Source organism: Pholcus phalangioides, unplaced genomic scaffold (genome assembly GCF_987345545.1).
Source record: "Pholcus phalangioides strain wild (caught in Gottingen) unplaced genomic scaffold, Ppha-v1.0 ptg000001l_1, whole genome shotgun sequence".
NCBI classification, from domain to species: Eukaryota; Metazoa; Arthropoda; class Arachnida; order Araneae; family Pholcidae; genus Pholcus; species Pholcus phalangioides.
This window is the reverse complement of record NW_028301594.1, coordinates 23,194,474-23,210,598: the sequence shown is the minus strand read 5'-3', so window position 1 is coordinate 23,210,598 and position 16,125 is coordinate 23,194,474. Positions and strand designations below refer to the sequence as shown.

The window sequence follows — 16,125 nt, the reverse complement described above, 5'->3', positions numbered from 1 at the left end:
CGTGAACTTTCGGATTTCGGGCTTTCGCCTGCATAACTGTTTTCGCAACGTGCTGTAAAATCTCTGAGACCTTGGAACCATCTCGATCATTTTTGTGGGCATTTCCCTTAATTCCGAAATTTTATTTTAAAAAAATAATAATAATTTCGAATGCCTCGAAGTACTTGAAAATGATAGTAAAATGATTGCGTAAAAAAAGACGTATATATTTATGTAACTTCTGTCTCACTTTAATCTTAATTATGCTTAAGGAAGTTGTCGGAAAATTCTCACATATTTTGTCTGCGACGTGACGCGACGGATTTGTTGTGCAATACCAATGCGCTTGTTTTGAAAAAATATATGTATAGTAGCGGACTGAATAATTGCGCTATTCAAGAAGCGACGTGCTCTACATCCTTCTGAAAGAATTCTTGGCCTTGACATTTCCATCAGACACCTTAAAGAAATCAAGAACAGGAAAAAAAAAAGCATCAAACTCAGACACACCAAAAGAAAAGCACCTAGAGAGAGAAATACCAGAAATACTAATTAGATAATTCAAACAGACTAAAAGAGACGTCTCGTTGTCTCGCTCATGTACCAGCCATTACTTACCTCGGGTCCTCATTCATCGTAGATGTTGATTTTACCGGCATTAAATTTAGATTTTTTTTTTTAAATAATTAAGTTGCAATCAAACCACTCGTTGGAATACTGATCGTTTCCAACGATACTGATATCACACCCCTTATCACTATAACGAAATCGGATCTCCATCGCCAAAAAAGTTAACAAATTGGGAAATCCCTCGGTGAAAATCTGCGTAAATGACCAGAATAAGAGCGAATCAAAAAATAGCTGTTTTAATTTTGTAGTAATAATAATATCCGTCAGGTTTTACTCCATATCACGTGAATATCCTTCAAAATGGTTTTTTTTTCCTCCCTTTCCACCTTCATATTTGTATGTGTATCTTTCCAAACCCAAATAACCTCTTAAATCATGGAAGTTGACCAAGGTCAAAGTTGAAGAAAAAAAAATACAGAGATCTTGATCATCCAGACTATATATATGTGACAAAAATTTCGGTACAAGAAATTCGCTTGTGACTCCCCGTGAATTGATACAAGTTGAAAAAAAAAGGATGAAGGCTTTGGTAAGTAGAAATATCATTTTTGAAATAGAAAATCGTTATAAAGTTTTAGGGATTTTCATTTCATCGGCTTTTCTAGAAAGTAGATTGGGTTCTAGCTAATTTTGTGCCCCCCCCCTTTACACGTACAATCTCCGCCCCCCCCCCCCAGTATTAAAAACTAAAACTACTAAATTTATTAGTTCTGATGCAAACGTGCATGATGTAGCGCGATCCGTGTCAGTTCAAGTGGTTGTTTCACTCCGTTATGAAGGTTTTAAGAATGAAATCAAATTGTGTGAGAATGGATGTTTTCTTCAGCCAGGGTGGGTCCACAGAGCTTCTTGAAATATGCATAGGCTTTACTATGCTCTATTTCAGCGTTTCTGGGCCTTTTTGTACCCCAAAGACCAATAAAATGTCTGAAACAATCCGACGGACCACTAACTCACAGCATGAGAGGTGTGACTACATGCTCCATATTTTTGGTCGTTCTGATTTTTTTATATAGTTATTCCATTTTTTCTACAAAAAGCTCATTTGAAATTTTAATCTTTACTAAAATTGCAATAAATATGATTTTCATAATTTATGAATTATATTATAATAATTATGACTATAATAATCCGTCGTACTTGCCATCACGGTGATTTCCAGTAGCCCTTCATTTCCCACAAACTAGCAATTTCCCCAACTTATACATACGTCTATTGGTGACAACTGGCGATGTCCCGTATTTTGCCGTAATTTAAAGCCCAGTTTCCCGTATTTTGCCGTAATTTAAAGCCCAGTTTCCCGTATTTTTCTCAATCGAAGTATGGTTGGCATGTTATGATGAGTGTTTTTTTATTAACCCTTGTTCAGTATGAAAATTCTTTACAGCAGGTAATTTTGAATGTCGATTTGGATGTCGACTCCCTCATCAAAAAAAAGACTGGAGCACAAAAAAAGTGAGGAAGGCAAAAAATTTTTGGACCTAGGCCCCCTAAACTCGTTAAGCCTGCCCTTGTCGTAGTTGCTATGTGGGTGCTCTTCTTCTAATGATTTACATGAACGATGTTAGAGACTGAAGAAACCGCGAGACACCAGAATTCATTGATGCATCAAAGATTACATACAGAGCACCGCAATTAAAATTATGTAAATCGAAGAATCAAATGAATCGATGTTAGAGATTTGGAAAAGATAACCCCCACTCCCCTGAGTGAAAACACAAAATGAGCATTGGGCGATAGAATAAGCAAGAGTTGAAACTTTCTGTACTCAGATTTTGAAATTTCTGTAATCTGTTAATCCTATAGTAACACGGTGGTAATAAATAACTATAAAAAATAGCAAAAAAGTATAATTCGCAAAATTTATAGCTTTGTTTGTTATTCACAATTTTACGATTATACTCTGTAATCGAATTCTCTCTAAAAAAAGCCTTTTTCCTTTTTAAGAGGCTAACAAGTATAAATTTATTATGAAATCAGCCTGATAAAATAACTTCTTGAAAATCACATACTGTATTTTTTAGAGCCACTCGTGTACGCTGTAGTGATACCTGAAAAAACCATACCTGTCTATTACCAGTTTGAAGAAAAGTTAAAACAAAGAATTACTTTACAGCTTATGTGTTTTACTGCATCGAATTTCATTATACATGTCACCAGTGATCAAGTTTGATCCGATTTCCGTAACGATTTCGTTATAACCACCGCCTCAGAAACTAGGGAATAAAAACCATTTCCCGACGGGAATGGATTAACTCGTCCTGATCTAATTAGGAGAAATACGTTCTATAGCTCACCCCCTCTGTTGCTTAGGTAGTTAGGTGATTAAATTTAGTAATTTTGTTTAGGCTTCTTCTTGAATGAAGAGGAAAGAGATCAATGGAGAAAAACCGTTTGACCAGTTAAAAGTAGTACAAAAGAGATGAAGGAACCGGGTGTTGGCTATAGTGACCATACGTCCCGTATGTTCACCCAATTTTGGCCGTTCTGACTTTTTTCTAAAAATGTCCTGTTTCTTCAAGTATTTTCAACAAAAACTTGCATTTTTATTCTTCATTAATCAAGGAACAGTTATCTTCTCGACTCATAAATTATATTATGATAATTACGACTATGAAAAAAAGAATATTCATCTCATCACATATTTGTCATGTTTTAAACGTTTTATTTCATAGATTTCATTTTAATCCACTGCAATTTGCAAAAGTTCTTCATCTCCCTCTATTGGCGATTTTTCAGTGATCCAGCGATAGTTGGTAACTTTGCTAACTTTTGGCATCATTTTTGGCAATAATTGGCAATGTCTGGCATTTGGAATTCAAATATCCTCGTCACAAAAAAAAAAGCAATATCGCTAGTAAATCTTTTTCTTCCAATTCATAAATGTAACCTGTGTCTTCTTTTGGAGACTCCAGTTCTGAATATTTAATCTCGCCACAGAGAGCGACAGGCCTAAAACGGTATAAATCTTCAATCATTACACTTCACTAATAGTTCGGAAAATAGATGGCAGGTGGCAGCAATAACAAACATTACACAGAAACAAAATTCACGTTAGGTTCACAACGCGCACACGCCCATTCCAACATGTGCCAATTCATTAGAAGTTCCGCAGAAGAAATGTGGAGGAGGTGCATGTGGGGGTTTAGTAATAATAGTAGTTACCGAAGATTTATTGCTGTAACCTAAAGCAATAGGCACATTTTAAAAATTTGTTGCCAAAAATCCATCAGATAAAGACTTCTCTTGGAAGCCAAAACAATTCTGGGATCCGTGGGGCATTTTGCTCCTTGTTGCGTCTTTGTCAAATGCTGCCCGTCTCCGTGTAAAAATCATCATTCAGACAACTATAAATCTTTTTCTCACAACAAAAAATTTCTTATTCCAGATAAAGCTAAAATTTGTTATTCCAGTTAAAGCTGTAGTTGTTTTTCAATGAGCATGATATTTACAGCACTTGTTTCTATCGTTCCCCATTCATTTTTTTTTTCTTGCAGAGTGTGCTAGTTTTCGCCGCCGTGCTAGTCGCAGCGTTGGCTACCGGCTTGTACAACAATTACTACAAGCATTACTATCCGGGCTACGGTTACCCGACGAAATACATACCAGCGGCACCACATCACTACTATCCCACTGGAGCATTCAACTATTACCCAAAGAGCATCGCTTATCCAATCACCTACCATGCGCATGCTCATGCTGCACCTCATCCAGCATACAGCTATTACTACCCGTACAACTACTACCACAACTATCTCAAGTGAGAGGTGTTCGTGAGATTTGGGGGGGGAAAAAGGGGTCTAGTAAGTATATTTTTCTGTTTTGATTTCCCATATTAAATGCAATATATACGTTAGGAACGGTAAATGTGATAAATCCGGTTATTAAACATAATAACCGGTTGTATGTATAATCACTGATCATTGGTAAGTTTGATAAATTTCCCAAAATTCATCTGTTTTTCCGGTGATTATGCATAATACCCAAGTTCGTTGGTAAACATGATAAATCTCGTATCAAATTCATCACATTCTATTCTATTCATCACGAGTTCTATTGCTATCTAATCTTATTTGTGAGCCAGTCTGAACGGAATATAATGAGCTCTGTGATTTAATGAATTTTTCCGAACATCCTCGAAAAAACTCCTAAAATTAACTTCTATCTGACGAATTCTGAAATTGGACCCCGATATAACCAGCTTATATTTAACAAATGTTATCATCATACCCCGATATAACGAACTTATATTTAACAAGCCACCTCGTTGGGCATTTTGCCTGTGGCGGCGTTGTATTTTGGGTATATATAAATGTTACCATCGTACCGCGATATAACGAACTTATATTTAACAAATGTTACCGATATAACGATCTCTCATTTAACAACTTTTACGATCGTACCCTGATATAACTATCATTTGAAAAATTCTTTGATTTAACGAATTTTTACAAGTTTTTTTGCGTATAAAATCAAACCCCTATATAACAAACTCCTCTTTAGCGAATTCTACAATCGTATCTAGATATACAACGGACTCCTATTTAACAAAATTTACGATTTTTACCAGACAAAATTTATAAAATGAACTCTCATTTAACAACCTTAACCGTAAATTAACTATGACCAACGGCCTTAGGATATTATGTATAATCACCGGTAAAAATCATATTTCCTTTGAGCATTTATCAAATTCACCAATGACACCTAGTTATTAAGCATAATCGCTGTAAAAAGTGCTGTTTTTCAGCATTTATCAAATTTACCAACGACACTTAGGTATTACACGTTATCGCTGGTAAAAGTGATACATTTGCAAAACTTACCGAGATGATTGGAAATTATGCATAATACAGTATTTATCATATTTACCAAAACATATATATGCGAATATACATATTCTTCTGTTGTTTGTTGTTGGTTTTTCTATAACGTCAGGACCGTTTGTAGGATTATAAGATGTCACGTACTTGTGCAATCTTATATGTATTCTACTCCCCCCATTACTCAACTTCAAAAACGATGAATACTACCTTATCCGACGATCTTTAAATTTTGTCACCCTGTGCTGCTGCACTTCTTTCATGTCATCATGCCCCTTCCTCCAGAAGGGCGGGGCTGACAGAGCTCCAGACCTGGGACCCGGACCATTAACCACTTTTTTGTTTCATTTTTTTTTCATGCTGTAAATTCACTAGAGAAAGCCCTGTGAAAAGTCTGGCTTGAGGGGCCCAAAAAAGATCCCTGGGGCCTTGCTCCAGGACGTGGGGTTTCAATGCGAATACAGCCCGGCAATTCATCGAATACAGCTCGGCGTAATGCGGAAGCTGCTGCATATGTCAATGAGAAATAAATACAATTAGTCACAAATCTTGATTATTGTTTAGGTTGATTAAGCCCCCCCCCCTTCCTTCGAGAAGGGCGGGGCTGACAGGGCTACAGCCCTGAGGCCCAGGATGATTCTGATCATTTTTCGCTCTTTTACGCTATGATTTCACCATAAACTGGCCCATGAAAGTCTGGTCTTGGAGGGACCCTGCTTTGCGATGCAGGGTCATGATCTTGATATAGGATAGCTAAAAGTCTAAGAGGATTGTTTGTCCCGTATTTTAATTTTTAGGGAAAAGATAAGAATTAGAGTAAGCTATACGTGCGTGATAGGGCGATTTTTCTTTTAATCTGGAAGACCCCTATTCTATTATCGTCTAGCTATGAGAGAAAATAAGCCCGCGTTTGCTATCACCATTAATTTGAAATGCCTACCTACTAATTTGCGTGCTTACTCTCAAAATGTTTAAGCAGATATCATTTTCATGGGGTCAGGTCCGAAAATAGGTGAAAGGCAGGCTCATCTGGTGCCCCGGGTCCGGACCAGACTTGGCGCAAATTCCTCCATTTAACCTTCTCCTTCAGTATTACACAGAGGAACCAGAACCAGTTTCCCCGGCTGACTAAGATTCGGCCCCTCTGTACATGGCCGAGCGGGCCCATGCTTTGAGACGAAACAGTCCACAGTGGTCGCCGATACGCATCTAGATGCGCGATTCACGCATAAATTTGGTTTAAGGAGTGAAATTACTCCTTCTCATTTCAGGTAATGTTTTTAATGGAGTTATTTCTCTGCTTTCCATAAGAGAATGCCCCTCTTTCACCCTTAAAATTTTTGAGAAAAGCGAAATTACTCTGCAGAATTTTTTTTTTCAGATGCACTGCTGCCTACAAAGATGTCACAGTGCGTGTCTCTCGAAAAAAAATTGGGTTCATTTGCGCCGTACTTTTAATACTCAGAGCAAGAAAAAAAATTGATTAATTAAAAACAGCCAGAAGCGTATTTTGTTAATGTTGTGTTAGCAAAATATTCACATTTGTAGTCCTAAAAAAATTAGTTAATGGCAAAAAATCAAACACATGAATCCAAGCACAACTAAAATTTTGATTGCAGAAGCGCCATCTGTTGGAGACAAGACCAAGCGAATTCCTCTGAATCTGCCGGCCGCTGAGGGGCTTGCAGAAGATAAACGATTTATCAGTTGATTTGTGCTGTCATCTATGTTACAAGTTCTGAAACTAAAAAAATATGTTTCATATTTTATTTTTGAAATTTAACATATAATTTAATTGTCCATAGTTAATTACGATAAAACGATACTAAGCAACAACTACGTGTGTGTTTATAGTATTAAACTTGGATTAAGTCATTTCTTTGATTTTTGGTATCGTTGCCAGGGCCGGTCTTAGGCAGGTGCGAAGGGTGCGGCCGCCAGGGCCATGGCCCCCACATAGAGGGGGGGACCTGACAGGGCTCTAGCCCTGGGGCCCAGGACGGCTATTATCATTTTTTTTGCTTTTTCACGCTGTAAATTAACAGAAGGGGCCCGCAAAAGATTCCAGCCTAGGGCCCCGCAACAGGATGTGAGGGGGGCCAGGGCCAAGTGATTTTTGCGAGGCAGTACCAATTAAATTCTCGAAAATTTCAACCAGATCTCATTTTGAGAGGCCCCGGGTTGGCCCATGCGTTAAGACGGCACTGGCGGCCGCAAAAGGGGATAAAAATGTTTTCACTAAATTCTGACTTATGATTTCTTTAACAAAATAATAGTTTAAAATTATTTAAAAAAATAAATAATTCTCTCAAGGCAGAGAACCCCTAAAGTTAGAGGCCTGGGTAGAGAATCGACTTTTTAGCCCTGACAGCCTTAAACCCCCCCCCCCCCCCAGTGCCTTGGGGGCACACTCGCAATTTTTTCACTGGGCAGTTATTGCCCAATAATTTTTTTTATTACCATGAAATAGTAGTTATGCAGTCATTCTCGTACGGCAATGTGAACTTGGCGAGCACCAGAGTACCCATGGACGCCCTGGGGTATTAGGAAACCCCTGTTCAGAAGCACCGCAAATCTTTTTTTTTTTTTTTTTGCACCGCACCGAGCCGCAAAATACTAAAGCCCGTCCCTGAGTGTTGCAAATCCTGAAACATGAAATGAAGTGAAAAGTAGTAGTACCGCATTTCCGTCTGATTTATTATTTATTGCTGGAGCAACAAAAAAAAAAAGATGTTGACATGACAAATAAATCGTTTAAATCTCTCTTTCAGGAATAACAACAACTTGATGAAGAAAAGAACCTTGTCTACACGTCCGAATTTTAAAAATAAAATCGTCATCAGCGGATAAAAGACCATCGAAAAGCGTCACGCAGTTTTGGACGTTTATTATTTTAATTGTTGTCAAAAAGACTTCGTTAATAAAACATTTTCTCTGCATTCCACGCGTGTTATCATTTATTTTATGAGCATTATTATCATGTCTAATTAATAACCGTTGACGGATTGGACAATTTTCGATGCCCTGCTGCTGGTATGGCAATATATAGAAGCAGTTATGAATCATGAGAAAATCTACAAGAAATGAGTTCATACACATCGATACTATGCGCTTCCTTGGGATGGATAGAAAAAAAAAAATTACTCCGCCCGAACAGGGACTCGAACCCTGGACCGTTAGGTTAAAAGCCTAACGCTCTACCGACTGAGCTATCCGGGCTCAAGATGAGAGCGAAAGTTATATTTCATATAGGTAAAAAATTAGTCACTTTACATTGTTTAATTGTGAATGAAAGGGCAAGTTAAAATTAAATTTAAAAAGAAACTCCAAATTTTATTTTTAATTACCTTCTTGACAAAGTCCCAATTAAATTTACGTGCAAAATAAACACCGCTGCAACATTGGTAAGATGCCAAGGATGACTCTGGAAACGACCTCCGAATTTGCAAAGAAAAAAACATTACGTATCTTTTTTTTAAGTACATTCATTAGCAAACAAAAAACTTATGGTTCAAAACCTAATAAATTTCAGAAAATGCTTAAAAAAAGTTTCGTTTCGAATCGCCAGTTTGCCTAGATTTCTTCAATAGTAACTCACAAAAATTAGGTGGTCGTTTTCTTATAAATATCAAAGTAGAAAAGAATCTCCTTCATTGCAAGCCCCAATTTTTGCTACGATTTACCACTAAACTTCTGTTCGAGAACATGGTACCCTCACTCGGGGCCGGAACTAGAGGAAGGCAACTGTCCCGGGCGGAAAAATTTAGGGGGGCGGGGGGAACAATTTTCGGTGAGAACAAAGAACACCGTCGCAGTCTTTTCGAGTTTGAGGCAAAAACTTGCATTTCTATTCTTTATTAAAATCAAGGAACAAAGTTATCTTCTCGACGCATAAATTATATTATAATTATAAAAGAATATTCATCTCATCACATATTTTGTCTTACCCAGTGGCGTCGGAGCCGGGGGTGCTCGAGCACCCACGGTAATTTGTGGCTTGGGTCTGAGCACCCCCAGAATTGATTGAGAAATTGTAATTTCCAATAAAAAGCTCAAGACGAGCACCCACAGGTTCGAAACATTTCCGACGCCCCTGGCCTTACCCTACAACAAATAGCACAAGGGCCGGATTAACCCATATGAAGGCCCTAAGCACTAAAATGATTTTGGTTTCCCCCCCCCCAACCTTAACGTATGAACCTTTTCCCAGGACAATCAGATCTGTTTACAATTTTCTAGTATAATTATACTAGAAAATTGTATTTTTACTTAAAATACTTAAGTATGCAAATTGGTAAGCAGGTATTTTTAGGTGGGGTCAGAGGAATCGTTTTTCCCGGAGCCTGTGATGCCACGGTTGGGGAGCCTCAAGTGCCGAGAAGGCCTCATAACAATTTGATCTCGTTAAAATTTTGGAGAGAGTGATTATACAAATTGCGTATTAGGCAGGTATTATATATAGCTATGTAAGCGGAGCTCCAGAAAAATTGGTTTTACCTGGGAGAGATAGAGGCTCTGGGTTTTTACTTTATGGGAAATAGAGCAAAATCTTAATCCAAAAACTGAGCATTAACGCAAATTCTTGTTCGAAAAATTAACCTTTAAGTTGCCTCTGCTTTTATGTCAACCTTAGGATTGCAACTAGAAATTAAAATTTTGTCACTTGAGGGTCTGCACCTATACATCAGTTTCCCAAAGTGGGCAATATCGTCCCCTGGGTGCAATGGAGAGGTCTGGGGGAAATGGAAGCTACAGGTATAACATAGGATTCTATGGGTTTGCATGAGTTGGACGGAGGGCGATGGGAGAAAAAACTTTGTGAAGAAGGGGGAGATGGAACAAAAAGTTTGGGAAACTATGACCTACATTATTACTTTATGACAGTGATTCCCAATGAGGGCGTTAACGCCCCCTTGGGGGGCAATGGAATGTTCACAGGGGTGGTAGAAGCTACGAGTATAACATAAGATACACCGCAAAAATGCACTGCAAACAAACATAACGAGTTATATTTAGTTGGATACAATTTAGATTTTGACACAAGGACCAATTAGGTCAAGCTGTGCCGAAACAAGTGACCATATAAAAATAAGAAAAAACTTGTTCTTGTCATGTCAAAAGGTGAAATTATGCATGAAACTTAAAACAATGACATAGATTATAAAAACTATAATTTGTCGTATAAACCAATGGCTTTGACAAATTTAAAACTATGAGATGCATCGCAATGGTCAAATGAAATGTCACAAAGTAAAAGATGATTCTGACCAAAAGTGGTCATAAAATGATGACGATGATGTGAACAAGTAAAAGAATGAGCATTGGTCAATGGTATTTAGTATTAAGGAATTTTATAACCATTTCCAAGAAATCCTCAAAAAGTGTCATTGGATAGGATTTTCTTTTCAGTCATACAGAACGCATAAGTTTGTAGACAACAGTGAGCCCATAAATCATCCTTAACTGCCCCCCAATTTCTCTCATCGTTTGGAATACCTTAGTTTTTAAACATTATCGTATTGTGTTTATTAATGGCATTATATTTATATGTTTTTTCTTGTATATATAATTTTATGTATTATATTGTGCAGCACAATCAATAATACAGCACTGCTGTATTATTGATTGAGCGATGTTTTTATTTGCCATTATGCGAATGAATAATTGTAAGGCAAATTATGAATTTTCATTATTTTATATAGGGAAGTTTGACTCGATATACGAGCGATTCAGATGAGCACATTGGAGGAACAAATTAAGCTTGTGAATAGAAAGTTCCACTATACATGTGGATACAGGGGCAAAGAAACTTTTTGAATCAAATTAGCAATACACTACTGGACAGGGCTTGACAAATACCAAGTGCCAGGCCAATATCGCAATAAAAAATTAGTATTAGAAGCTTGGAAATTGATATTATAAAAATTCTGCAAAATTTTTTTGCAGAATAGAAACATTTCCTTTTCTGCAATTGAGTCTGCAACACAAAATTTATGGAATTCGTGTCAGTATGTCCACCAATATGGAAATGGTCGTAGAAAAGTTTTATAAAAAATTATTTTGCACCACTTTTCACAAAAAAAACATGCACACGATTCTTAGGACAGTGTTTCTCAACCTATGGTCCATGTACCAGAGGTGGTTTCCCAGCCACGCACACTTCTTAATTTACTTCCACATCCATTTTAGAATTGTTCAATTAGTGCAACTGATACTAGTAATATCCCGAGTCATCAAATAAAAATTACGGCTTCATACTTGACGTCATCATATCTCAATAAGGGAAATTGAGATATATTGCTATTAATTCTGAGCTTAGACGGCAAAATGTTACATCACTTTTTCAAAATTTCACGATGGCAAATTTGTGAACAATGTTTTGCCAAAATGTGATATTGCAGCTTTTTTTTGACTTGCTAATCAATTTGCTTCTGTTCTTTTCTCATAAACAGAAAGACAACATTTTGCCCTCTTCCCAATTTTGACGAACGACACTTCAGAATCTGAACTCTATTTTTGAACTCTACAATTGACCGTCCAATAATTACACACGATTTTTTGTGAAAAACTAATATGGAAAAGTGTTTTCAGTGTTTTTGATTTGACCAATAATTATGGAGTTCTAACTAATTAAAAATTGATGAAGTCACTTTCGAATCCTGCCAAATATGCACCAAAAGTATAACTTTTTTAAAACGTTTTTAAGCTGAAAGCAATACTACAATCCTGAACGCAGTCAAGAAACCTAAAGCTGTGCAAACCTGTTATTTTGCAAATGAAGTGTATTGATTTCGGAAAAACAATTTTTCCAATAGATCTCATTTGGCTAACGCTTTACAAATCTGGCGATAAATTAGCTAATATGAACTGGGGCTGCGGTAACATGTAATAAAAAAGTTAACATCACGCTACACAAAGAGTAAAAAGCGCCAATCGTGAAAGAAAGTAACTGAACTTGACTTCTAACGGGGTTGAATATATTTCAGTTCATGTTCAATTAGCAACAACCTGCTGCATGGAGGAAAAACTTTTCTTTCTTTGGGTGTTTGGCATGCAACTTAGACATCACTAAATTTCAACACATTATAACTCCCTTAACCCAAAAATACTAACTGAAATGAAAAATTGCAAGCTAACTGCCTGTACATCTGCATTTCTGAGATGTAGAATTAGTATTCTAGAATTAATATTTGTCTGAATTCATCCTAGAATGGTAAACACTTTGGGGTCGTTCAAGTATTACGTAAGCAAATTTTTAGCTATTTTTGCCCCCCCCCCCCCCACTTCTCAGTAAAATTTCGTTATCAGCTCTGCCCCTCTGAATACTAACTCATATTTTCATAAAGGGTGGTTGATGACGTAAGCATTATCCAACCCCCCCCCCCCCTTCCCATCAAAAGTCAGCAAATCGGAAACCCCCTTTCTTTCTCTTCCCCCCCCCCATCAATGACGATGTAATACTTGAACGGCCCCTTTTGTATATTAGTTTTTAACAAAGAATCGCATGTGTAATTATCGGACGGTTGATAGTATCCACCCTGTATAATTAATTCACAAAGATTGGCATCAATGGCTACAAATTTTACATAAAATAAAATAAGCTAGTCACTTGACATACTTACAACACAAAAAATGCCAATCGCATATAATATTTAATAGTGAGAATAAAAAAATACACAAGCAATTTTTCAGATGGAATACCGATTATAGTCTCTTTTTTTCTTCTTTTTTCTTTGGAGAAACATCAAACTTCATCAAACATCATGCTTCATCATGTTAATAAACAATTCACGAGCCATAATCGATAACTAAGCTGTAGAAGAAAAAAAATCAATTGACTTCATCGAAATGAATTTTTTTTCCCGTTTTTCAAAATCATAAGAGAAACTGTAAGCACATAAAATAATCCTCCTACATTTTGAATTCCAACCAAAAATTTTCAAATAAGTCTCGGGGTCGCAAATTACACTACCATTACTGTCGCTTCACCATGAGAACCGCCGATGGTACAAGACCGAGAGAAGAAAGTGACTTCTCCATATCATCCTCGGTGTACACTTGCCGTGGAAACGCTGACAGCAAACAAAAAGCGCCGTCGCCATCTGTACGGTTGAGCTGCACATATAACCGCACGGCGGCTAACTGTTCGTTCGGCTGAAATGTTTCCTTCAACGTTTCACCATTGGTAAGTCTGATTTGCAAGCGGCATTCAGTGTACTCAGTCTTTGGCTGGCTCACAACGCTTACGGGAACAGCAGCTGCGACAGGTGCCGGTTGGGGCCCCTTCATAGAAAACTTCTCCCTCCGGTCCGCTTTGTCCCTTTCGATCTGCTCGAGGATGCGCTGCCGCTCTAGCTTCGCCTCTGCTTTTTCTCGCCTCCTCTCTTCGGCGTCGCGCTTCATCTCCTCCTCTTTGAATCTCTGCTTCATGCTCAGGAGCTCCTGCCCGGTTTTGCGGCGGATCTTTTCCTTTTCCAGCTTCTCTTGCTTCTCCTTCTCGGACTTTTCAGCCCTGCGTTGCTTTATCAGTTCTTCGGCCCTCTTCAGACGCAGCTGCCTCTCTTCCTCCGTCAGCTGTTGCTTCGGTGGTTCGATATTCTCGGCCTGGTCGGCTGTTATCTCCGAGAACTCATCGTGGGATGTACGGGCGGCGTGCTTCTGCACCCCAGACGCATCGGCGAAGCATCTGCCGCAGACGTCGCAACGCATGCAAGCGGCCTGGGGAGTCTCTTCCTCATCATCATCGTCGTCGTCTGCCACATCCTGCTCATCCTTCTTTGGTTCTCCAACCGCTGACGGGTCCGGATTCGGCAGCAGGTCCGGAAGATTCGCGCCACCGCCCAATGCAGTCTCTGTCTGGAGTTCGGCTGTCACTTCTGGAGGAGGAGCCGACTTTCCGGTTTCGATGATCTCGGCCTCATCTACTTCCATTCCGTGAGCCAATAACCAATCCGCCGCGGCCTCTATTCCCTGGTTCTCGGTTGCTTGCAAGGCTACAAGCACGCGTTCTTTAGAGAAACCGAGCTCTATAAGAGTATCCACGTCCGACATGTTTAAAATTTAAGGTTGAAATCCTGACTAACAGATAACTAAGAACTGCCTCCGACACAAATGAGATAAAGGTAGAATGAAAAAAATCGTTACATAACATGTATCAGACGACATAAACAAGATGACTTGACTTCTGCTGAAAACAATCTATTGGGTGGAGGATAGTTTTTATTCTTATTAAACTTCTTTTCTGAAAAAAATTTTAATGTGGGGGAAAAATGTTTCATAACATATATAAAAATGTAATTAAAGTAGATAAAATCAATGAATAATAATTTTAATAAATATTTTCAGAGCCTAAAAAAAGAAAAGATAGCCTAAAAATAGCGCTGAAAAAAATCGTAAAACAAATGCATCCGAATACGTACATCGTCAATATCATTTCAGGAAAGAAGAACAAAATGGTAAGAAAGAAAAATTGAGGATTCGTGTTTTGTTTCGAATAATACTATTTCAAATTTTTAGAATTGATTTTATTTCTGTAAAAAATAAAATTAGGCTAGATGTCACATGAGGGTTGTTTAGAAACTAAGTTAAGAGCCCTATCGTCATCCGTCGATAGCTCAGTTGGCAGAGCGGTGGACTGTAGATGGTTAGATTCAGAAATCCATAGGTCGCTGGTTCGACTCCGGCTCGACGGAAATTTCTTTTTTTTTTTTTTTTTTCTAAATCATCAATTAAATTGCATTCTGTATTTCTGCACATTTTTTTTTTTTTTCAAAATCCTACGTAATATCAGGTTGTTGGAAAATTCCAATATTTAACATTGCAGAAGTATTCATTTTTTTTTATGGGCAATTAGTTTAAATTTTCTACTCTTCATCATCCGCGTATTGTTTGGTCTTAACTTGTTTCTGCGGCCAGTGAAGGTTATATGAATAGCGTTTTGTTTTTTTGTGCTGTTGTAGTCCAAAAGCCCTTATGGCTGTGCGACAGGTTAGGTTGAACCAGTCCACGCGTTGTGGGGGGGGGGGGGGCGGCCGTCATTTAGAGACAAAAATACTTTTTTTTTTTAATTATAAATTTTTTCGTAAATTCAGCAATTCGAGAACTGTCATTAATTCTGAAACTCTTTCTTTCATTAATTCTGAAACTCTTTCTTTCATTAATTCTAGCTTTATTTCTTTCATTAATTCTAGATTTATTTCTTTCATTAATTCTAGCTTTATTTCTTTCATTAATTCTAGATTTATTGTTTTGTTTTTTCAACCAATCAATATATTTTATTCTTTAAGAAATCAATATTATGCAAGTAACGGGGGAAGAAAAAAATTGCCAAGAAGCCGACTTGGCTCATACTGGCAATCACAGCATTATAGAGAGAGAGTAGATATTTACAGAAAAATTCAGTACAATTATAACAAATAGAATGACGAGTATATATAGGGGAGAACACAAAATACTGTACATATAGTTGATGGTGAGAACAATATCAATGGGTTATATTAATTCTTAATATAAATTTGTACAAGAATAAAAAAAAAAGATAGTATAGATTTGAAAAAATAAAGGTGTCGTAATGGAAGGATATTTAGTGAACGATAAAGCTCATGAATTGATGATCTGTAGTCATTAGTGATTAATCTGATTGCTGTTTTTTTGAAGGTAAATCAATGGGTATAAATTTGTAATATAGTCGGAA

At 37.5% G+C, this 16,125-nt stretch overlaps 1 protein-coding gene, 1 long non-coding RNA gene and 2 other non-coding genes across 4 annotated transcripts; 2 read left to right on the top strand and 2 right to left on the bottom strand.

The window, feature by feature from the left end:
- Nucleotides 1–999: 999 nt before the first annotated feature.
- LOC149090107 (uncharacterized) lies at nucleotides 1,000–8,371 on the top strand. The gene is made up of 3 exons (XR_016192688.1): nucleotides 1,000–1,138; nucleotides 4,107–4,412; nucleotides 8,204–8,371. It is a non-coding gene; the product is annotated as an uncharacterized LOC149090107 (long non-coding RNA).
- A 207-nt stretch (nucleotides 8,372–8,578) lies between these two features.
- TRNAK-UUU (transfer RNA lysine (anticodon UUU)) lies at nucleotides 8,579–8,651 on the bottom strand. Its single transcript has one exon. It is a non-coding gene; the product is annotated as a tRNA-Lys (tRNA).
- Nucleotides 8,652–13,065: 4,414 nt separating this feature from the next.
- On the bottom strand, nucleotides 13,066–14,621 carry LOC149090105 (UBX domain-containing protein 1-like). The gene has a single exon (XM_089232331.1). It carries the CDS (start codon nucleotides 14,481–14,483, stop codon nucleotides 13,407–13,409), a length of 1,077 nt encoding a protein of 358 aa, XP_089088457.1. The 5' UTR covers nucleotides 14,484–14,621; the 3' UTR covers nucleotides 13,066–13,406.
- A 414-nt stretch (nucleotides 14,622–15,035) lies between these two features.
- Nucleotides 15,036–15,124, top strand: TRNAY-GUA (transfer RNA tyrosine (anticodon GUA)). Its single transcript is given in 2 exon segments — nucleotides 15,036–15,072; nucleotides 15,089–15,124. It is a non-coding gene; the product is annotated as a tRNA-Tyr (tRNA).
- Nucleotides 15,125–16,125: the final 1,001 nt, after the last annotated feature.